Below are 24,653 nucleotides of genomic sequence, written 5' to 3'. Positions count from 1 at the left end.
TTTTTGTTCCAATTTAGTGGCAATTTGTGCTGAATTATGTTGTGCTTTGAGCCCATGGCCATTGGGAGGTAGATTGAAACTGGCCAAATTCATAAAGGAAAGTCAATTTAAAAACTCTGGGAATGATTTTCATCTTGTCACCCTTCCCCACAACCCCCCCGCCCCCCACCACCCAGTTTATGCTTAAAAATGAGGTGGTAATGGGGTGAAAATTACAATCGAGCAGAAACTCGCTCTGTAGCCTAAGGCGGCTGAGACTAATTGTAGCATCCAAACTGTTAGAGCCTCTTATTGAGCTCCGTTTTAGTCAATTTTGGCCATGGTCTCCATCACCACATGTGCTCACTGCTAACAATTCCTGTTCTGTCATTGAATGCCCTCTTTGTCACAACCCTTCTCTGCTCCATACCAATTGGAAAACACCATTGGGGGCCCTACTTACAATAGTCGAACAGTAAGTGTAACAGCATCAAGGGTATTTGATGTGCAACAGCCAAAGGGCCAGAATTTGCTGTCAAAATAACGATGAGACTAATGGTGCTTGTTGCTATTTATGCGTAAATGGTGCAGCAACTTCGGGCAAGGAGCAGATGCGCGGTTAAATGTGACTATCCAAAAGTTGCTGTCCGAGTTACACCGCTCTGCCGTTAGCTTCGCGAAAACAGCATCTCACTGTTGAAGTTGCTGTATTTGGGCAGTAGATACGAACTAAACTCACCGCAGGTATTTAGAGCCAGTAATTAGTGTAAGTACCCTTTTAACGATGTGATAATTGTTAATCACTGCCAATCAACTTCTCTGGTCCTGAAAATGAACTATTACAAGTGTGGAGTCTCATGCCTTCAGGTTTTGAATTTTTTGGAGATTTTAAAAATTTTGTTTTAAATGTGGAGATGTTTTTTCTTTCTTTTCCTTTCGTCTCTCTTAATCCAATCTTTCTTTCTCTCTATTTCTCTTTCTGTACCAGATTTGACATTGAATTCACCCTCCTCAGTCCTTCCGCTGTTTATTTCCCAATCCTTGAATCTCATTAAGGAGATGGCCTGTTGGTTGCCCTGTTCACTCAGGTCCCAGCTGCCCTGTTTCCTTCGCTGCGTCGTTTATCAGCTCGCACTTTCAGCAACTTTGTGGGTATTTTTTGAGCTGAAGGGTACAGGGGCAAATCCAAGTAACGGCAGATGCCGTTAGATACCCTGCTACAGCAAAATCTGGCCCATTGGTATTTTTCTTCCAGTTGTTCTTGGGATGAGGAGAACATTATGCATCCTTTGTTGCTCTGAGGGTATGAAGAGTCAATTTAATTTCACAACTTGCCACGATGGGCTTTGAACCCAGAACCTGTAGGGCGACTGGTCCACACCTTTGGTAAATGTGCCTCTTGCACACTTTCTGGAGGTCGAATCGGGCTCATGGAGGCCGGTTGTTGTTGCCCTGCCTTCCCTCTACGGGGCGCTACCCTAGCAACGAGGAGGGGGGGGGGTGACGGCTCAACCTAACTCGCTAGCCCCGGAAGCGACCGTGATTGACGTGGGGGACTGACCATTGACGAGCCGCGCCGGGACACGGAGTAACCAATGGGAGAGCGATGTTTTTACCCGAGCCTGAGGTGGGGGGGCGGGAGCAGCGGCCGATCAAGTTTGGTTGCGCGGCGCCAGAGGAGGGAGGTTTGAGGAGAAAATGGCGCCGAGCTGGAATAAGCGCCCGACTGGGAGGAAGAAAAACAATGTGCTGAGGAGCCTATACCGGCTGAAGGTACTGAATGGACGGCGTCTAACACTAAATGTACATTTAACAGGGTGAAAATCCAAACCACAGGTGTAACCTGGACATGGGTCAAGTTCCCGGTGATTGATGGGACAAGTAACTCCACTAAATTCCCTCCTTTTCACAGCAACATGTTTAAAGATTGCAAAAAAAAATCAAACACTTTCCATTAACCAGTCCAGGTTAATGTAATAAACGTCCCATCTCCTAAAGCAACCATGAGTTAATGACTCAAGGTTACCATGGAATAATAGCACATCATATATATATATTTTAAAAAGGATGGTGCAATTCATTTCATATCAATCTTAAAAATGCTGTAAAAGGAAGATTATTTATGACACTTGCTGGTTGCTTTCAGCATTCTCTTTAATGTGTGTTTGTTTTAAACCGGCTCAGATACTGTCTGGGGCTGGAGGTCTGGTTTGAAATTACACTGTAATATCAATGACTACTAATGTGTTTGCATGAAATTCCTTTGTCTGCTAGTTTAACATTGGCGTTTCCCCCCTTTCATCTTAAAAGGAGTCATGCCCAATAAGGGACAGAGGAATTTTCATGTGATAGCATTGATTTTTAATGTTGCGCAGTGTGATTTTTTTTAAAGTCTTGCCTGTAGTGACATCTGGGATAGTGTGTGGTCTAGGGAGCAGCCATTTCCTTCTCTCTCCACAACATTGGCATGGTTGATCATCCAAAATTATCAAGAGGGAGACCAATTGCCTGTTAAGTGGCAGAGTGTTATTCCTGCAAGGTATGGAACTCGCTACCACAAGGAGTAGTCGAGGTGAATAGCATAGATGCCTTTAAGGGGAAGCTAGTTAAGTACATGAGGGAGAAAGGAATAGAAGGTTACGGTTAGATGAAGTAGGGAGGATAAACACTGGCATAGACTGTTGGGCCGAATGGTCTGTTTTTGAGTTGTAAATTCTATGTAATGTTGCTCACAGAAGGATAAAGCTTTGTGAAATTGGGATTGTGCCAAAGAAAAATGACAGTTGACAATTAAGTGTCACTACTAGAAATTTTGCCTCAAATATTTACTGCACTACAACAGTGACTACACTTCAAAAGTACTTCATTGGCTGAAAAGCGCTTTGGGACGTGAAAGGCGCTATAGAAATTCAAGTTCTGCCTGTAAGCAGCTGTTTCAAACCATAAAGAAAGGCAGGACACCAGTAAAGATTGTTGTTCAGTAACATTTAAGTATTCATCTGAATTGCTACATCCTTGTCAGCTTGGCTCAGTTGGTAGCACTCTCACTCCTGGATCAGAAAACTTATGGGATCAAGTCACCGGACTTGGGTCGGCTAACATTCCATTGCAGTACCAATGGAGTGCTACGTTGCCGGAGGTGCCGTCTTTTGCGTGAGACGTTGAACCCTGCTGGTTCAGGCGGATGTTAAAGAAAAAGAGCAAGATGCCCTGATCAGCATTCCTCCCTTAACCAGTACTACCAATACTTAGTTTAACTTGGTTATTCATGTTGTTGCTGTTTGTGGGATGTTGCTGATGCAGAATGGCTGCCGTGTTTGCCTTTTATAACAACAGTCACTGTACACTTCAAAAAGTGATTCATTGTGCGACTTTCTTTGAGTGATAACGTGCTACAACAATGCAATTATTGGGAACTGAATGGTGCGGTGGGTCAGATATCAGCAGTTCATCCTGGATTTAAATAAGTGAAAGTCTCTTCTGTAAAGCTGCTGTGTAAAATGAGCTTGGGTAGTTTCAGTGCAGTTCCTAGTGGACGTGGAACTACTATCACAAAATTGCCCCTAATTTGGCACTAACTGGCAGTATCACTGGGATATGCATCGGTGTAGAAAATGGAAAGGGTGCCATGGTAGTGCATTCGGGGGGAGGCTTATTTGAGGTTGGGCTGCAGCAAATTGTTGGGCAGAGTAGAGAGAAATCTGCAAATATAATCCAAATGTATGATGTAGTGGCTTCATAATACCAACTAACTGCAATATGTAAAGTTCTCCTATGCAACTTGGATTCAAGTATGTACAATATAGATTAATTACAACATGTGCAAATGAGCTAATTCTAGTATGAAAGTGGCCAACCAATCCAACATGTAAACCACTGCTATGGAAAAGGGGTGAGTCGTAGTATATACAATGAATTAATTGCAATGTGGGTTAATCGAAGTATGTAATCCACTTTGATGCACAACGTAAGTTGGTTTAGTTCCTTGCCAGCGACTGCCATTTTATTCTGGCTCGGGTGGAGTACGCTAATCTCCTAGCTCACATGTATAAAGCTTCTTCTGACATTGGGAAAGATCTGCAGCCAGAATTGGTAACATTACAAATGCAACTTTGCACTGACAATGTGTGCGTAATTGTTCTGGCATTGCCGAAATTCATCCCACAATATAAATGGCGCTTCTGTGAGGCCAAGTACCCTCTCCCCCTATCACGCTGCACCTCCTACATCTGAGGATGGAGCGAGCACCCCTACTCCCAGGCCACTCTCAGCTAGTCTGCTAGAAGTTGCCCAATGGAGAATTGCTCCGAGTTTAGCTTTCTCTCCTGTGCAGAATGGGGTGCTGTGCTTCAAGCACGCCCTCTTTTTGAGTTATTTTTAAGAGTAGGGGAGTTCTCCCTGGTGTCGTGGCCAATATTTATCTTTCAGCCAACATCACTAAAACAGATTACCTGGTCTATCACATTGCTGTTTGTGGGATCTTGCTGTGCGCAAATTGGCTGCCGCGATTCCTACATTACAACAGTGACTACACTTCAAAAGTACTTCATTGGCTGTAAAGGGTTTGATAGGGTAGACGTAGAGAAGATGTTTCCACTTGTGGGGGAGTTTAAAACTAGAGGTCATAAATATAAGATAGTCACTAATAAATCCAATAGGGAATTCAGGAGAAACTTCTTTACCCAAAGAGTGGTGAGAATATGGAACTTGCTACCACAAGGAGTAGTTGAGGCAAATAGCATAGATGTATTTAAGGGGAAGCTAGATAAGCACATGAGGGAGAAAGGAATAGAAGGTCATTCTGATAGAGTTAGATGAAGTGGGTGGGAGGAGGCTCATGTGGAGCATGAACGCTGATATAGGCAAGTTGGGCCGAATGGCCTGTTTCTACATTGTAGACTCGATGTAAAATGCTTTGGGACGTCCTGAGATCATGAAAGATGCTGTAGAAATGGAAGTTATTCCTGTTTTGGCTGGGTATGTAACCTGCTCCCAATTCTCTCTAAGTTTAAGTTTTCAGCCTTTAATATGTGTAGAATTTTAGCTCTTCGATAAACGAATTGGTAAAAATTTAGCAAACCTTTCTAGACATATTTCAGAGTGAGATGTCGATGATTGACGTAACATTCATGGATTGGGAGGCAGCCCACTCCTAGCTTCTCATATTCTTCTAAATTTGTCACGGGCTTATAGTGATTCTCAATTTAGGTTTTAATGGGCGCAGCAAATTAAGAAGGAACTTGTTTTACAACCGGGAATTGTGTATTATGACACCAACTTTGCATCAGGGAATCGCTCTTGACATTAAAGGAATACTCCAGGGGCCCTTACCCCCACTAATTAAATTCATTACTTAAAAGCCGAGCTTAAAAGTTATCTTTGTTTAGTCCAGCCTGTCGGGATCTTTCGGGGCCTTGCTATTTTCTCATGCTTGTTCATGAACAGGAGGGTGTTGCAATGAGGAGTGGTGGATAATAGGATCCTATTCCCCAACTCCAGCTCTCGGCTGAATGGTGAGCCAAATTTCTGATTATAGCAGCTCTTTCCGCTGTTTGTCATTACACAGTTGGTCAGGTGAAGGGCATTGTAAGGTATCAAACCATTTCAACCCAGTTTTTGTCCAGATGATTACCCATTGTTATGTGTTTCTTTTTTTTTATGGCTACAAATTAATGTCACGTTTTCTTTCTCGTAGATAACTGGCCAGTTCTCACACCGAATGTTCCAAAATTTGCCTCCCATTCTTTGTGTCCCTCTGAAAAACATTGTGGATGATGATTTTTTACTGGCTGGGTACGTAAACCATTTCCTGAGTCAAGAAGCATTTCAATGACAACTATTCCAACCTTTCATGTAAGATTGAGAAGAGTTCGGTTTATTCATTGATTTAACTTGAGAATGTTAGGCACCCCAAGCCCTTGCCGTTATTCTGTGGGATACAAGTGTATTTGTCTGCAATAGCCTGCTGTGCACTATTCTAAAGAGGCATTAACCCTTAATTTTAAACAGGCTCATGCCAGTGCTGAAATAGTGGAGAGAGGATGTTTCAGACAAACGCAGTGTTTATACCCTAGAATCCCACAGCATAATGCATGGGCCGAGATAACTTGTATTTAACATACTGAACTCGCCAGTATTTAACTCTTAACATCAAATTAATTTTTATTCTACCTACATGGTATAAAAGCTTCTGAACTGAATGTTTTCCACTTACGGAGTGGGCCCATTGAAATAGCAGAACTGTTTTAAAAAGATAATATGCAATGTTGCCATTTCTAGTTTTCCTCTGGATTTTACCAGTTAATGGGAAAAAGTTGCTGCTGAGCTCTCCAAAGCAGCACTCTGCATGGTTGACTAGCAACAGCCTGGTACTCTATAGCTTGTACAATCCTTTAAACTACTGAAACCTGGTTGTGGTCTTTTGCATATTTTCAGGGTCCGGGATGGACCATTGAATTCTGACTCAGGACACCCGTCTCTTTAATTCAACTCGGCTACTCTTGATGCGTTTTTTTTAAAGATATTTGTTTGAAGTGCAGAGCTGAGCTGCTTCCTAGTGGCTCAGAGAGGTTAGCCAATGAATAACACATGGACAGGAGTAGGTCATTCAGTTCCTCGAGTCTGTTCCGCCATTCAGTTAGATCATGGTGATCTGACCAAGTGAACCATGCAGATCAGGAAGGTTCCAGTTCAGGGTCTGGTCTGAGCTGAGTTAGGGAGGCGAGGACAAGGGGGCATAATCTTAAAATCAGAGCCAGGCCATTCAGGAGAGAGGTTAGGAAACACTTCCTCACACAAAGGGTGGTGGAAGTGTGGAACTCTCTCCTACAGAAAGCTGTTGATGCTCAATTAATAATTTTAAATCTGAGATCGCTGGTTTTTTGCTAGCCAAGGGTATTAAGGGATATGGAACCAAGGCAGGTAAATGGAGTTAGGTACAGATCAGCCATGATCACATTGAATGGCGGAACAGGATCAAGGGGCTGAATGGCCTCCTCCCGTTCCCATGAGTTAGCTGATCTCCATCGGGCGGCAGTACAGGAGCTGCAGTTGGGTTCAGTTCCCCCCTAGGTTCAGGAGAGGAAAATTATCCAGAGTTCCCTTTCCTGATCACTGCAGCGAGTGCTGCTGAAAGGTGTACACGAGTTTTACACTGGATGAGGATAAGATCAGGTTCACCTGTGATTTCCCCCAGTGACAACCCAATGAGACTCATCAAGGATCACAAGAAAGAATGAGTGCAAGTAAGTGGGGTCTTGCCTGTGATCCCCTGGGCAAAGCACCAAAGACAACGAGCCAATGCCTTAAGGAGAGGAGGAGAAAAAAACTAGAGACTGCCCCCAAAAAACTACAGTGCTAGAATTTAATGGGTGGATTTAGGCTGCTGTATTTGAATATTTTGTTGAATTTTGCAGTTCTGAAAACCTCTTCTGGGATAACCAGAGGCTGTTATTTTCATTTTTACTTCCTGTAGTTTCATTTCTTTTTACTTCCCCTTCTCTCCCCCGCCCCGCCCCCCCCACCCCTCACAGACATATATTCCTTGGATTTACAAAATGCGGCAGGTATGTGCTGTCCTACACCAGGGATGTGCCAGAGCAGGAGTTTGACGAGTTACCGTATTACGTGTATTACCTATATTGGTGGAAGTTCAACATTCATGACAAATTGAAAAAGGTGAGTAATAAAGTGTGAAGAGAGAACACTCCTAATTCCACACTTGAGCTCAAATAAATCCTTGGATGGGCAGCTCCTTATTTTTTTTTCTGCCTGTTATTGTATTCTATCAGATTTAGCTTCTCTCCTATAAGGAGTGAAAGAAAGCGGGCTCTTGCTGGGATGGGAGAGAGGAAAGATTGAGTAGAATGGGGCCTATACTCTCTGGAGTTTAGAAGAGTGAGAGGTGATCTCATTGAAACATATAAAATTCTAAGAGGGCTTGACGTGGTAAAAGCGGAGAGGATGTTTCCCCTGGCTGGAGAGTCTAGAACTAGGGGACATAGTCTCGGGATAAGGACCATTTAGGACGGAGATGAGGAGGAATTTCTTCATTCAGGAGGGTCGTGAATATTTGGAATTCTCTACCCCAGAGGGCTGTGGATGCTGAGTCATTGAGTATATTCAAGGCCGAGATCGATAGATTTTTGGACTCTCTGGGAATCAAGGGATATGGGGATCGGGCGGGAAAGTGGAGTTGAGGTTGAAGATCAGCCATGATCTGATTGAATGGCGGAGCAGGCTCGAGGGGCCGTATGTCCTACTCCTGCTCCTATTTCTTATGTTCTTGCCTGTGATTCCTTGCATTTCCAGCATTATGGAGGAGCACAGCCAACCAGACTGCTCATGTGCACCTCATAACTCCCACATAAGAGAGCAGCAGAGGCCTGGTGCTAGGCAGACTAGGCACCATCCTGGCCAAGGAACTGACATGGGATTGTTGTCCTAAGGGAGAGAATGACTTCCAGTTCAAACCCACACACACACACTGGCTGTACTTAACTACGTACTAATTTTTAGTAGAATGGTTGCATTCTGAATTGCTCTGCTGTGGAAGAAAAACGAAGATTTTTTTTAATCCTTTGTTTTTTTTGTTGAATTTTAGGTGCGACAAGTCCATCTTTTCAAAGATCAGGAAGTATACAGCGACTTGTATCTAACAGTGTGTGAATGGCCCAGTGACCCCTCAAAACTCATTGTGTTTGGGTTCAAGTAAGTATTCAAATGTTTGCTTTGACTTTATAAATGGAAATTGTAATTAAGTAGTCTGGTGCTTCAATCCTCCTGGGAAAATGTTCAACCCACTCCTCTGCCACAGGAGAAATTGCTAAGATTTGAAGCTGAATGTCAGTTTGGCTCAGTGGGTAGCACTCTTGCCTCTTGAGTCCAAAGGTTGTGGGTTCAAACCCCACTCCAGAGGCTACAGCACATAATCTAGGCTGAACCTTCAGTGTGGTGCAAACCATTGTCAGACGCTTTCAGATGCGACTTTAATTAAACTGAGGCTTCATCCACTATTTGAAGCAGGGAGTTATCCCAGTGCCCTGGCCAATATTTCTTCCCTAAACGTCACCACCTAAAACCGATTAACTCGTCATTTGCTATTTGTGGGATCTTTTTGTTCTGGTGTCCTTTTTACTGTTTAATTTTTCCCCTTTCTAGCTCCATCTATCTTTTCCCAGCAGGTGCAGGCAAATGACCCGTACCGCAGAACCTGTTCCACCTTCACTGTGACCAGCTGTTAGAGGGAGTGTGGGTGACTCGCTTCTGCTTGTGACGAGTGTTATTTGAAGGGGGGGGGCGGGGGGGAAGGGTTTCTTGTTCTTCCTCCCCAGCCAAGTTTTTAAAAAAAGTTATATTTATTATTTTTTAAAAATAATAACATTTTTCCCTCATTATATGAAAATGTAATTCAATTTCTTTTTAATGCAGCATTCGCTCAGTGAATGATCTGCTGATAAACATGGTGATGAGTGACGAAAATGACAGAGATATTTATATTACAACTGTTGCTACACCTCCGTTTGCGTTCTGTCCTGACTGCAAGGACATGGCTTTGCTCAGCACAGGTACGAAAAATGTTTTTATTTTATTGTGTATGTGTGTGTTAAAGCTGTAATACTTCACGTTGCAGAGACCTAACTTTCTGTTGTGTGTTTTTACAGATGAGCAGAATGCCCACTGTCTACAGCATGGCTTCATGCTTCACACAAAATACCAGGTGGTGTATCCCTTCCCCACCTTTCAGCCTGCCTTCCAGCTCAAGAAAGATGGAGTGGTGTTACTCAACACCAGCTACTCACTGGTAGCATGTGCTATATCTGTAACGACAGGTATGTCCAAGTGGTCAATATGTGGGAGCCTAGATAGTATGTGTGGGTGGGTTATTCACAAGATAATTACAGGCGAGGGAGGACTTTCAGTCCAAATTATTTAATCCAGACAGAGATAGCCTCAACGTCCCTTTCACTGGAGCATCCAGTTGGTTCTCACCTCCACTACTGTATCTGGATGCATATTGAAGTGTCAGCCGTGGCTCAGTGGGTAGCACTCTCGCCTCCGAGTCAGAAGGTTCAAGTCCCACTCCAGAGACTTGAGCTCCAAATCTAGGCTGACACTTCCAGTGCAGTACTGAGGGAGTGCCGCACTGTTTGGAGGTGCCGTCTTTCGATGAGAAGTTAAACCAAGGCCCCCATCTTCCCCCTACAATGGGTGTAAAAGATCTCACGGCATTATTCGAAGAAGAGCAGGGGAGTTCTCCCCAATGGCCAGGCTGATATTTATCCCTCAACCAACAACATTAAAAAAAAATAATCTGGTCATTATCTCATTGTTGTTTGTGGGATCTTGCTGTGTACAAATTGGCTGCTGTGTTTCCTACATTACAACAGCGACTACAATTCAGAAGTACTTAATTGGATGTAAAGCGCTTTGGGACGTCCTGAGATTGTGAAAGGCATTTTAAAATGCAAGCTCTCTTTCATTTTGTGTATGCGCACCACAGTTGCTTGTTTTCAATGTACTGACACCTCTCCACTGTACTCTGACTCCCTCATAATGATCATCACTGCTTTGCAAATCTTCCCCCTGGTCACTCTCAGCACTCGGGTGTAAATGCCATCTCTCCTTATTGGGCATTGCAACCAAGCCCAATCATGTCCTCACTCCATGCCCACACATGCGTACTTCCATTGGGGTCACTGGATTCCCCCTCTCTAACCCAGGGTCATTTCAGTCAATTGTAACACTATAACTGCCACCTCCAGCCGACATCAACTAACTCGACACAGATGGGGAAGTTCAGCCAGAGGCCTTTCTAGTTTACGAAGATACGAAGTTGACGGGCAGGAAAGGACCAGCTGGTCCATCAAGCCTGCCCCACACATCATGATGGTCGGAACATCGTGACTAGACATTTCCTCCCTGCCCCCGCCCCCATCCCCCCCTCGCCCTGCAGCCATGTAATCTCCTGGGAGAGGCAAAAAACAGACAAAAAGCCTATGGCCAATAAGGGGGAAAAGACTCTGGAAAATTCCTCTTCGAAACTGTCCAGGATATCACATTGACTCTGTACGTTTGTATGGCACTGCTAGGCACTGCCTTAACCAACTGTTCTTTCCATTCAGATTTGTTTAACAACTTTTTTTGTACTCTTGTGCGTTCCAGGTGAGAAAGGGCAGATTTTGTACAGTAAGAGCAGTGAAAATAATGAACCTCCACGACACAGTGAGGTGAATCCTAGTCTTGTTTCACCAGTAATGGACAGTGCTGTGTCCAGTTATCAGCAACATGAAGGCATGAATCGTCCTTTATCCAGTCATGGAATGTCGGGCTGCATCTTACACAAAGCCGCCACCAACAGCTGCTGCTCGCGCACTGAAAGCTGCTCGGAGGAAATGTTGAGCTGGGAACTTAAAAGCTTTAAGCACGCTGTATCGGCGGAGTGTAACCCTGCCCTCTCTGACCAGTCCTCTGCAGCAGGCAAAGCCAAGGAATTTGCAGCTGATATTTTCAGACGAGCAAGAGCTGCCACAAGCACCACTGAAGGGCCATGTAGTTTAGATGAAGCTGTATCCAAACAAAAGGAAGGTGCCCTACTAGGGAAACCCATTGAAGACTGCCCCAAGGTCCTCAGTACACAGAGAAGCGAGGCTTCTGAATTCACGCCCTCCTCCTCTTCAGAAGCAAAGTTAGGGACGCAGTGTTCTAGTTGTGTTGCAGAAAGCTGTGGTTCTGCTTTGAGCCCCAAATGTTCACACTCGCTTGTGTTGAGCTGCACTTGTACAACGGGGAAAGCTGCTTTGGACAACGGAGTATTGTCTGCTGCTAGACCGAGGTCTGAAGTGACAAACGGGTTGGTGCAGAGCGAATCGGGCACAATGGACAATACTGCCAGCCAACATCAAGAAACTGCACAAACAGACCCTGGTTACGTGAACTACATAAAGCTGCACTATGTTCTGGAACCTTCTGGCATGGTTGTAGATGATGATGGTGAGTTAAGCAGCAGTGCCAACAAATCTGTTAAACCTCCATTTTGGTTGTCAGTATGCTGTTTTTGCTTAATTTGCAACAACCCTATGATGTCCCACTGGGCTCAGCTCTTAGACTTCCAGTATCAGAAGGCCCTTCGCTAAATTCTTCCCCTGCAACATGTACAATTCCTCAGAATAAAGGGTAGGCAGGGATCCTGCTCCAATTCTTTGTTTTTATTTTTAGATTTTCAGCATTTGCAGTTTGATTTCTTCTTCTTACTATTTCTTTTGAACTTCTGTTGGATTTAGTGCTGATCAAGGTGCTGGAGATTGGAACACTTCTTCCCAGTGTCAGCATCATCACTCCCAGGTCAGATATAACACGTTGGAAGCAGAGCAAAGCTCCATGTGCTTTGACCAGCATTATGATTCAGCACCAGCATTAAAAGAACATTCCTACTGCGCAAGTTATGTTTTTTCGTGAGATCGATTTAACGTTGAGTTAACAACAGTTTTGTGTCCATCAGAAACAGTTGAGATGGGCTAAACCTATTTAACATTGGACCTTTACAGCCAACAAAGAGAAGAGACATTCATCCTGTTGGACTGTGCTGAATTTGAACCCAGGTCTGAAGGTTAATGGCCAGTATCTCACCCACAGTTTTACTCCTCTTTCTCTTTCCCCCCCCCCCCCCCAACCATTGCCCAAACCAGGCCTCGATCCAATAGCTGAAGGTGTCTAAGAGTGACGTGATTCTGCATGCGATAGTTCGATTTCCCCCTCTCGCTCTCTTCCCCCAGCTTTGGGAAGGTCTTTTAGGCCTTTGCTCAGAGTTCCTTTCCACCAAAGCTGAGATGGGGGGGATTGAATGGATGCCCCTTCGCTCTTTGTGGCCTGCCTCATTGTAATTAGCATATTGTGCAGAGAAACTTGTGCAGTTTGAGGCTGAAGCTCTGACTTTGAAGCACGTGGATGGTCCCTCTCGGAAACTGGCTTGTCACTTGGCACCGACACTTGCTAGTGGGATGCCAACACACTGCTGTGGATTGGCCTTTTGGAAATTCCTGCACAAAACTTTTCGTTCAAACCAGAAGTACAACCACAACTTGCATTTATTTAGCTCCTTGAAACGTCCCAAGACCCTTCACAGGAGCGAATAGCAAACAGAATTTGACACCGAGTCACATAAGGAGATATTAGGACAGGAAACTTGGTCAAAGGGGTAGGTTTTCAGGAGCATCGTAAAGGAGGAGAGAGCGGCAGAGAGGTTTAGGGAGGGAATTCCAACACTTAGGGCCTAGGCAGTTGAAGGCGTGGTGGCCAGTGGTGGGGTGATGGAAATCGGGGATGTGCAAGAGGCCAGAATTGGAGGAATGCAGAGATCTTGGAGAGTTGTAGGGCTGGAGGAGATAGGGAGGGGGGTGAGGCCATGGAAGGATTTGAAAACAAGGATGAGAATTTTAAAATTGGGGCGTTGCCAGACCAGGAACCAACGTAGGCCAGCGAGCACAGTGGGTGATGGGTGAACGGGACTTGGTGCGAGTTAGGATAAGGGCAGCAGAGTTTCGGATGAGCTCAAGTTTATGGAGAGTGGAAGATGGGAGGCCGGCCAGGAGAGCATTGGAATAGTAGGAGTTAATTCATGTGTGCAATTCAGAATGTAGCACTCTGCACCTCCAAGACTATTGTTTTATACAGCGAGAATATGTTTTATTTAGGGTACAGCATTCTGCTTGAAAATGCAATAAGAGTAGGGTAGAGTAACACTTTTCAAACCTTTTTACAAAGCCTGTTAAAAAGTTTACTGTGACGGTGAAGTGGTATAGTTTGCTTTGGGGTGAACTTGGTCCTTTGCTGCAAGTTGATATGTCATTTCCGACTGTTTATCAAAGCAATCGGTAAGTTATTGAGCTGTACCTAATCATATGTTTATGTGTATTTGTTAATCATTGAGAGGGACCCTGGGAGTTCCAGTTTTATGTTATTTTATAAGAGCCCCCATAGAGAGCCCCAGTTGCTTTAAAAATGGTCTTGGCAGTTTCAACAGTTGTATTGACTGCTTGTTCCTATGTGAGGAACATGGGAACTTTTTGGAACATGAAAAGGCCATTTGGCCCAACAAGTCTGTCCCTTTTTTGGTTGATCTCAACCCCACTTTCCCCACCACATCCCCAAATCCCATCTTTCTCCAGAAATGAAACAAATAGTCCCTTCCTGATCCCGTTAATGTCATGTGTTTTAATGATAACTTTCCCTGACAACTTATTCAGCTACATTTTGTAGGAAATAATTCTGCCTGAATTTCCTGTTTATTCTTAAAAATGTTGATGCTGCTTCGATGCTAGGGAGTTCTACTTTGTAAATCAATGAAGGGGTAAACTTCATGCAGGCCTGCTGTCCATTATCTACAGATAGATTAACACTTTAACACCAAACTGGGTGGGCACCACATTCTCAAATGACCCATCCCATTGGTCTCTGTGTTGCTCCCGGGGTCAGGTGCTGAAAATGCACTCACTCCCCTGGTGGTGCAGCAGAGGCGTGGGATTGGGTGCCCTGCCCAGCCAGTGTTGGCTCAGCTTCCAAGTAGCGCCTCAGACACAACTTTGTTCATTCGCATTATTGTGTACTCAATAGTGGTAGAATTGTAGTGTTAAACCTAAGGATTGAGTTTTGGAAGCATAGCTCCTTTTTTTAAAAAAATAGTTTACCTCATAGTATGACTGAAGATCTCAAAGGATTTGTTTAATCTTATAACTGTTGGCTAAGAGAGGAGCTTGCTGATGGGAGACTAAAACCGATCTTGTTTCTAACAGGATATGATGATGATAAGATCTCGCTGCCTTTTGTAGTGACTGACTTGAGGGGAAGGAATCTGAAACCTTTTAAAGAAAGTGCTTCGTATCAGGTAACCACAGTGCATCGTTTCCCACTCAGAATGGTGAAAACCAGCTACCAGGGCACCCTGACAGCCACGTGGATTCACTGACTGTAATGTGTAGCAACCTGCCATGTTGTCACTTTGATTGTACGGTTGGGGTGTGGAATATTGAACTGTGAAGAGACCAGCTGTACAGTGTTATAGATTTCATTCTTTCACATTTGAGTTACGTCTGGAGACAGTTTCTTGACCCCTATTGTAAAGTACTGGTAGTTACAGCTCTGTCAGTGGTGCTGGTGGGAATAATTGGACTTGAAGTATTGCAGGACACTGAAGGTGTTTTGGCTTCGGTGCATTTCTTTTTTTTAAAGCTCTCAAGTACCAACACTCTAAATATGCCCAGCAACGACATTGCATTGTAAGATACAGAGCTCTAGCAACTCGACCCCCTGGTTACTGGCTATTTCTGGCTCATAAGTGTTAGAGCTCTGGGTTATTTTCCTCTCTTTGTGGAAAAATAGCTGGCCGCATATTGGGATGAGTTGGGTTTGTGATGAGAACTGGTAAATATGCAAGGTCAGTGGTACAATATTACACTGGAATCCCGGGAGTGTAACATTTAGCGGGGAAACCTGTTCATTCTTATAATGATGTGCAGATTGTGTGTAGTTTGCAGTAATTAAGAATCATAAAGGATTGTGTAAGTAACCGTATTGTGGTATAGAATATGTATATATAGGATTCACGGAGCTGATTGGGAAGCCTCAGTGGTCCTTGGGGTAAGGCACTGAGCTCTACAGCTCCCATTCTGAGTCAGAAGGTCAGGGTTAGAGACCCGCTCCAGAGACTTGAGTACAAAATCTAGGCTGACACTCCCAGTGCATTACTGAGGGAGTGCTGCACTGTCAGAGGTGCCGTCTTTCAGATCAGACGTTAAACTGAGGCCCCATCTGCCCTCTCGAGCACTATTTCGAAGAAGAGCAGGGGAGTTCTCCCCGGTGTCCTGGGCCAATATTTATTCCTCAACCAACATCACTAAAACAGATTATCTGGTCATCATCACATTGCTGTTTGTGGGACCTTGCTGTGCGCAAATTGGCTGCCGCATTTCCTACATTACAACAGTGACTACGCTCCAAAAGTACTTCATTGGCTGCAAAGCGCTTTGGGATGTCCTGGGATTGTGAAAGATACTATATAAATGCAAGTCTTGCTTTTTTAATTTTCCCCTTCGGAGCGCGCATGTTTGGGCTTTGGGTGGAAACCGAATCGGGCTTGGCTGCGATGCGCTACATGGTCAAATAACCTGTATGGCTTTTGCATGAAGAATGGGCCAGTTGGTGCCAAGAGTGCCAGAGAGCTGCCGATCCCCTTGGAACTGTAAGCCAGCACCTTCGAAAGGGGGGGGAAGAAAATTGGAAAAACAAAATCTGTGGGTTAAAATTTATAACCGACCAGGGTGAACTGATAACTTAAGGGCAAAGTTTGTATTGCACATTAGGTGAGTAAATAGAATGATGAGAATTATGTGGGAATATATGGAATTCTAAAAAATATTTACTTTGATGTGCTGATTACAAATTGGTTCTAAGGGCACCGCTGGAATCTGGTTTGTTTTCTCTCAATACAGTTCTCGATTAGGTTTCATTCATGAAATTCCCAAAACTCTACATACAGGTGACACGATGTACCGCTGCTGTCATTGCTTCTCCCATTATTGGGGTAGATTTTTAAAAAAATTTCTCCCATTTCTCTGTCCCAAGTGGGACGCTGTTGTGTGGCAGCCTCCCCGTACCTCAGCCCACAGCCATTGTTCTTGTGTGAGTCTATCAGTGAACGTCGACAGGCAGTGAAGAGAATCATAGCCAAGTCCTGTCCTGACATGCACTTTGCAGCAGAGGGTCACTGGATTCCGAACTCTGGCTGCTTTCTCCTCTCCCTGGCCCATGGGCAGCATTGATGCCAATTGTAGGAGTGCATTTACTGCCCCATCTTAGATCGGCTAACTCAGTACACAGTGGGACTCCATACTGGGACCTTCTGGTATGTGCTGTGATACATGTTGTCCTTAACAACTGCACAATCAAGGCTGCGGTAGATTGAGAGGATGGGTTTAAAGGCTGTTGAAACCCTTTCACTGTTTTACATTTCCATGAGAAAACGTCTAATAGGACACATCATTTAACTTGAGATATGTAACCTCTTTGTGTCTGGTTTTTCTGTGTCCCACTGTAATTCATCTCCTGCATTTTGTCAATTTCCAGGGCAAGTACCTCACCGTGGAACAGCTGACACTCGACTTCGAATACGTCATTAATGAGGTTATAAGGAACGATGCGTCCTGGTCAAAACGCTACTGTTCCTTCAGTGACTATGATATTGTAATCCTAGAGGTAAGTGGATTTAGACTGAACAAAGGAGTATTTCAGGCAGTGGTGTGGGTGACAGGATGTGACTTCACACTGTGATTCTTCATATGGCAAGTCCTTACATTGGCCCAGTCATGGTGGCACTCGCTCTGTATCGCATTAGTTGACCAAAGTGAGGAGGACAATAGAAGCTGATTAAGATTATTGTCAGTAAAGTAAATTAGAACTGATTTCTTCTGGAGACTATAGATCGGAAGTACGATAAATTCGAGATGGATAGATGAGATTAAAATTATCCCTTGGATTATATGTGGTCAGTAGCCACAATTTTTTGAACAGATGTTGGAAATTGAAACAAAGTTTTTGTTCAAGTCCCCGTTTATTATTTCTCAAGATTTCCGTGAGAAGTGAAACTACAAATGGGACATTTTTTTGCAACATATATTTTGGTAGAAAATTTCCTGAAAACATGAGAGCAAAAATTAAACATTTGACTAAAATCTTTTCCAAGACTAAAACTAAAATATGTCCAAAATTTGGTTCCAAAAACTTTGACTACATTTTTCCAGGAGGCTGTATATATAATGAGACTTGAACTCGGGTCCAGAGACGAGACTAAAGCTGAAGTTCTAATTATTTCCAGGACTAAACCAGTCCGATACTCAGTGCAGGACAGGCACTGCCCCCCAAGGGAAGGGAACGTTGGGATGCAGTGACTCTGATTGCCAGCAAGTGTGCAGTCCAATTACAGAGTGACATGGTCAGCACCCAGGGAGCAGCACATCCCATCACCAGGGACTGGTGTTTGGAAGGGGGCAATACTTATACAATCAAAATGCTCGACTTAGTATGCTGCAGTGAAGGATTCATCACTCTTGTTTTGCAAAGTGCACTGATTTGTTTTCTGTTTCACCGCTGCCAGCTTGGCTCAGTTGGTAGCACTCTTGCATCTGGGTCAGAAGGTCGTGGGTTCTAGCCCCACTCCAAGACTAGAGCATCTAATCCAGACTGACACTTCAGTGAGGTGTTGAGGAAGTGCTGCATTGTCGGAAGTGCCATCTTCTGATGAGGCGTTAACCTGTGGCCCCGTTTACCTGTTCAGGTGGGTGTAAAACATCCCCAGAAGAGATGGGGAGTTTCTCCCAGTGTCCTGGCCAACATTTATCTCTCAACCAAACGCCTCCTAAATAGATGAACTGGTCACAGTGCTGCATTTGCCTACGTAATAAGAGAGACCACATTTCACAAAAAATTCATTGGCTGCGAGGTGTTTTGGCATGTTCTGAGTTTGTGAAAGGCAGTATATAAATACAAGTGTCACCACTGGGGGGAGGCTGTAATCACAGTGTGACAAGTTTACATAGGCAGTTTTCATTATAAATGTGGACATAGGAATTTATAATGGAAAAAAATATATAGGGGCAGAATGTACGACTTCAAAGTAGGGACTGAATTACACCTGTGCGCCCTGGTCCAGTTATCTCCCTGACCTCTAACCCTGCTTCACCTGAAGACTGACTACACTTATTCTTGATTGCCCATGTGCAGCATCACGGGACATTGATATTACTGAAAGTGTGCGTGTGTGTGAACGTGTGTAATACGGCGATTGTTGTACTCGTTTCACATTTGGTGGCTGCAATAACGAGTTCTTTAAGGCTGTCCTCAGTTGTGAAGTGACGTGCACCATGTACAACCAAAAACCCAGTTCAAATCTGTTGACTGTTGGAACGATTAACTGAGGGTGTTTCATCTATTTTGTTTTAAACAGCAATGTCTTCCCCGCACCACACACCATTTGTGACCGGGCAGGGGACCTGCTGTCACTGCCAGTCCCACTTTCAAACTACCCATAAAGGTAGTGTGGTTTAGAGTGACTGGGCCTCCAGCTTTCCCCTGGATTGGGGGAGGGAGTGGCCGGTTTCTGCTGATATATCCCTGTGGACATCAGGAGCTCAATAAAAGAATGCAAGAATTTTTAGGAATAAACAAAGATCTTGAGGCCTAACAAGCCCAGCTGTTTTCTACAGATCATCATCACCCTCTTAACATATCCCTCAATCCCTCCTCTCTCTCTATATAAACACATCTAATTGTCCTTTGGGCACCTTTATACTGTCTGCCTCAAGAGTCTTCTGTGGTGCTGTTGAAGATCAGCCAAGATCTTATTGAATGACGGAGCAGGTTCGAGGGGCTGTATGACCTACTCCTGCTCCTATTTCTTAAGTTCTTAGTGTGTGGAGAATCGTGGGCAGAAACCAACTTGTTATAGATTGTACTTTCAGTGCAGTTAATTCTTGCTTCCTTGGCTTTTGGGACTGTTATTAACACTCGTACAATAGTGATCTGTTTTTATTTCAAGGTTTGTCCCATAACCAACCATGTCATCATTAACATAGGACTGCTGCTCTTAGCATACCCTTCAGATGAAGAAGGACAAATAAGGTAAGGGAAAAGTTACGTCAAAACATGTGTGGTTCAGTTATGAAACTGTTGAGCTGATGGATCTGAAGTTGCACTTGCCTTACATTTTACTTTCATATGAAACCTGAAGTTTGTTCCATTCAGGGTTGGGTTCGCACACTGACCTTTCACCTCTAGGATCTGGACTCAGCCCAGACAGATGAGACGTAAATTTCCTCACTCTGTGGCCTTTAGGGGTGCGATGTGAAATGAGTTTGGGGAGTCTCGGCCCAGTTCATGGAGGCCCTTGCCTGCAGCATAAAACTGACCTCGTTTTGATATCGATTGACGTTAACTTGACATTCAGACTCGGAGCAACCACAAGGCTGGCTGTGGTCTGAAATGGGAACGTTGCACAGGTTCTGTAGGGGCTGCTCTTCGGAATTTGGACTTGAGGCACATTATTGGGAGTGAATTGAAACCGCTTTGTTCTACGGCTGCCTGTGTTGCACTTGGCCTAAGAATCCTTGACACTGTCACTGGATGCTTGAGTTGGGGAATTGTTCCCTTCCCCGGCACGACAATCCTTCAACTTGATGAGCACAAATGTTCCCCTCTCGCTGAGAGTCCTTTTTAGTGTATCCAGGGTTTAAAACACTTCATGTCCCTGTCTTGTGTATCGGCCATTCCCTCATGTGTATAAGTGGAGTTGTGGATCGATGTAAACGTGAACCTGGAGCTCGTGTTTCTGTGTGTGTTTCTCCCTCTTGAATTATACAGTTTGTGTCAGGGGAGTGGCTATCAGGGTGGTTGCATGATATTTTAGTTTTATTGAGAAATAAACATGAAAGTTACAAACTCTTTAAAAAGATGAGACCGGATGGTGTGTCCCGATTTTAACCACAGTGAGGATGCAACAAGGAGGAAAAGTGCGCAGGATGACTGCTTCACAGCTCAGGAGGAGCGGTGGCCAGTACTTCTACAGAGCCTTATGTCTTCCTCTTTGGACCTGAAATGAAACTATAAGGAGTGACTGTCTTCACTCAGAGGGTGGTGAACCTATGGAATTCTCTACCACAGAAGGCAGTGGTGGCCAAGTCATTAGATGTATTCAAGAAGGAGATAGATATATTTCTTAATGCTAAAGGGATCAAGGGATATGGGGAAAAAGCGGGAACAGGGTACTGAGTTAGACGATCAGCCATTTTGAATGGCGGAGCAGGGCCGAATGGCCTACTCTTGCTCCTATTTTCTATGTTTCTATGATATCAAGACTGTGTGTGTGTGTACATCTGCTGTTGCTCACTCACAGTCGCTGTGTGCTGCCTACATCGGTCCAATACAAGACAAACTGAGACAGGGAAACCTTTGGGGTTGAAATTTTAGGGAGCTGTGGCATTGGGAATGGTTCAAGTTTAGACATGTTTACCATAAGAACACATTATAAATGGTTCACTCTGTCCACAATAGACTGGCTTCACTTATTGAGGATACCAGTATGCTGTTAACATGGAGTAACAACAACTTGCATTTATATAGCGCCTTTAACGTAGTAAAACATCCCAAGGCCCTTCACAGGAGCGTAATCAAACAAAATTTGACACCGAGCCACGTAAGGAGATATTAGGACAGGTGACCAAAAGCTTGGTCAAAGAGGTAGGTTTAAAGGAGAGAGAAAGAGCGAGGCGGAGACGTTTAGAGAAGGAATTCCAGAGCTTTAGGGTCTAGGCAGCTGAAGGCACAGCCGCCAATGGTGGAGCGATGAAAATCGGCGCTATGCAAGAGGCCAGAATTGGTGGAGCGCAGAGATCTCGGGGGGTTGTAGGGCTGAAGGAGGTTACAGAGATAGGGAGGCTGCACGTTTAGTCTGGATGTGAAAATCCCACCTTCTGCACAAAGTTGCTGGTATTCCTGTGAACAAGAATAAATGGAGGTGCTGCAATTTTTTTTAAAGTCATAGAATCATAGATGGTTACAGCACAGAAGGAGACCATTTGGCCCATCGAGTCCATGGCCGGCTGTTTGTAAGAGCAATCCAGTTAGTCCCATTTGACTGCTCTTTCCCCATAACCCTGCAATTTTTTTCCCTTTAAGTATTTATCCAACTCCCTTTTGAAAGCCACGATTGAATCTGCCTCCACCGTCCTTTCAGGCAGCACATTCCAGAATCTCGAATCTGAAATATTCAACTCTGGCGAACTGCCGCCCTCTGGCAGTGTGTCCCCCCACCCTTACCAGCACAAGAACTATTGTGTCCTACTGACTATTTGGTTATCTGAGTGTATGCTTCTCCCAATAACCAATCCTGTGTGTGTAGCTGTGAAATACTATCAAATTCTATTACTGATTTTTCAGACCCAAGACGTATCATACTTGTTTGAAAGGCGCGTGGAACCTAAACACTGGCATCTTTGCAACTGTTGGAGTTGGAGACTTAACTGCTGTGCAGGGGCAAACCAGGTAAATTAAATGATGCATTGTCCTAATACCATCTTGCACGAGGAATGGAAATTTAGGCTAACGTTCCCTTCTCTTTCCAACCCTTTTACACAGTGGCAGTGTTTGGAGCACCTTCCGTAAAAGCTGTGTCGATGTAGCAATGAGATGGCTGGTTCCCGAAAGTACCTTTCGCAACGTCAACAGAATGACAAATGAAGCCCTGCATAAAGGTGTGCTTTAGTCCCGAGGGTGAGAGCGGCCCGAAATCGCGTGTAAACTTATTACAGTACAGTGGTGTGCATGGTCGAACCTGGGGCTATTTGCAGCCTGCCTTCCCTTCCCCAGTGCCATACAGCAGCTCCAAGTGTCTCCGTTCGTGGCTTTCCTGACTGTCGGGTTGTTGACCGAGCTGGGATTCAGTGCTGTTTCTCACTCTCTTTCTGGTCCTCCAGCCGATGAAGGTTGAGGGAGTGCTATTAGCAATGAAGGAGCCCCATTAAAATAGACCCACTGGGCAAATGGTTTTCATTTTGCTCTCCCTTTGGGGAAGTGCCCAGTCTTCACTTGCAACTGCCGATAGTGGCCTCATTAAAATCGGGAGCCCTGTGTGGGGAATCTGGGATGCAGACCCATGTCCTGTCACTCTGTGCTGCAGTCTATTGCAATGTTCCTCAGCGTGCCCCCCCCCCACCCCGACACACACACCCGCCCCCCACCCCACCCGATAAGGTTGCTTCAGTTTGTGGCCCTCAACAATGGTGAGCAACCCAATTTTACAGTTTGTGTAGCCCCACTCTACCTGTGAGTCTGTGTGGCGGGCTTGTGCAGTGATGCGATGCGTTACATCTCCAAAGTCCAGTGGAACAGATAATCGCGTGACCCGTTAACATGTCAGTGAGCCTTTTAAACCATTTCAGCAGCTATTATTAATCACATGGCCGCTCTGTTCATGTTGCTTTTCACTCTCACTGGCTGCTGATGTGCACGTGTCTGGCCTCGTTTTTTCAGATTTGATTGACAGGCCGATGCTTTCCTTGGAGCTGTATTGCAATCCAGGCCCCAGAACTGCAAAGAACAAGATAGCAACGTGGTCATTTAATGTGAATGTTGGCTTTTGTCTAGGTCGTTCTCTGAAGCGTCTGGCGGACAGTGGACGCAGCATGTGGATTGTTCTGTAGCGATGACCCCCCACCCCTCCCCTCTCGCCTTCGTTCATTTTACCAACAGTTTTTAAAGGGAACAATGAAAGAGAAGAGCCTGGGTGTCGAGAACAAAGTGAGCTGCAATAGCATTGATGATTTAAAAAGTTTTTATTTTTTAAGAAGCTACCTCTTCTTCATTCAGTTTTTTTCAATCATTCCTTCTCAGGCCTAAAATAAAGCCAGGCCCTTGGAGGTTTTAAAAAGAACTTTGTAAAAGTTAAAACCTTCCAAGCGTGTGCAGGATATCGAATATGTTTGTTTTTCTCTGAGGGGTGGTACATATCTCGCAAGTACTGGTATTTCCCCCAACCCCCCCACCCCCTCACTGAAGTTTAATGTGTCTTTGGCGGCTGCATTACCTCAGCAACTAATTTAGGACTTTGTTTGGTTTGTGTTATGTCAATGTCTTTGGGCGACTCCAGGCCACTTAGCTGAAGAGTGTTCATCTCTTTTTTTAAGTAGTTTATGTATTTTTAACACTATTTAGGATCTAGTTTGAAAGTGCAAAGAGCTGGTTACATTCCTTCCTTGAATCCTCCCAGTTTATTTCTTTCTGACCCAAGAACAGTATTGGTCACTGGACATGGATGCTAGGTAGACTCTGCGTAGCGAGCTGACCGTTCTCGTCCACCATAACGGCCCCCTACAGAATTCTTGGGTTGGACAGGTTTGCTGGTTACAGAATCGCAGGTAGTGACTGATGTAACTGTATTCCATGTTAAGCTATTGCTGAGTATGAATGTGTTCCTCTTTGTGAATTTCAATAAAATATACAGAGAAGCTTGGTGTGAATCATGGTCTGTTGGAGGTATAACAGGAAACTTCAACACTGGCTCATCTGCGAAGAATGGCCCACGGGGCAGCCTGACTGAAAGAACCATGTGCTAACGTTTGGTGTTACATAGAATTTACAGCACAGAAACAGGCCATTCAGCCCAACTCATTTGTACCGGCATTATGCTCCACATGAGCCCCCTCCCTCCCCATTCCATCTAACCCTATCAGCATACCCTTCTATTCCTTTCTCCCTCATGCACTTATCGAGCTTCCCCTTAAATGCATCTATTCTATTCGCCTCAACCACTCCATGTGGGAGCGAGTTCCACATTCTAGCCACTCTCTGGGTAAAGAAGTTTCTCCTGAATTCCCTATTGGATTTATTAGCGTCTATCTTCATACCCCTAATTTTGGTCTCCCCCACAAGTGGAAACGTCTTCTCTATGTCTACCCTATCAAACCCTTTCATAATCTTGAAGAGCTCTGTTAGGTCACCCCTCAACCTTCTCTTTTCTCGAGAAACTTAAAGAAACCCTAAAAATTTCTGTGATTGTGGTTGAATTTTAACATTTCTGGAATAGTGTCTGGGGAGATAAGCCCCCAACCAAGAATCTCAAGACTCATTCACAC

At 44.5% G+C, this 24,653-nt stretch overlaps 1 protein-coding gene across 1 annotated transcript; it reads left to right on the top strand.

Annotated features, from left to right (window-relative positions):
• The first annotated feature begins 1,651 nt into the window (after nt 1–1,651).
• dcaf15 (DDB1 and CUL4 associated factor 15) lies at nt 1,652–24,026 on the top strand. Its single transcript, XM_067972980.1, has 13 exons — nt 1,652–1,752; nt 5,675–5,772; nt 7,512–7,656; nt 8,582–8,688; nt 9,409–9,545; nt 9,642–9,809; nt 11,143–11,970; nt 14,769–14,860; nt 17,098–17,226; nt 19,565–19,647; nt 21,961–22,065; nt 22,159–22,274; nt 23,167–24,026. Exons 1-13 carry the CDS (start codon nt 1,678–1,680, stop codon nt 23,220–23,222), a joined length of 2,139 nt encoding a protein of 712 aa, XP_067829081.1. The 5' UTR covers nt 1,652–1,677; the 3' UTR covers nt 23,223–24,026.
• Nucleotides 24,027–24,653: the final 627 nt, after the last annotated feature.

This window comes from Heptranchias perlo, chromosome 37 (assembly GCF_035084215.1).
Source record: "Heptranchias perlo isolate sHepPer1 chromosome 37, sHepPer1.hap1, whole genome shotgun sequence".
NCBI classification, from domain to species: Eukaryota; Metazoa; Chordata; class Chondrichthyes; order Hexanchiformes; family Hexanchidae; genus Heptranchias; species Heptranchias perlo.
Note: the sequence above shows the minus strand (reverse complement) of the source record. Positions and strands in the feature narration are given on the sequence as shown.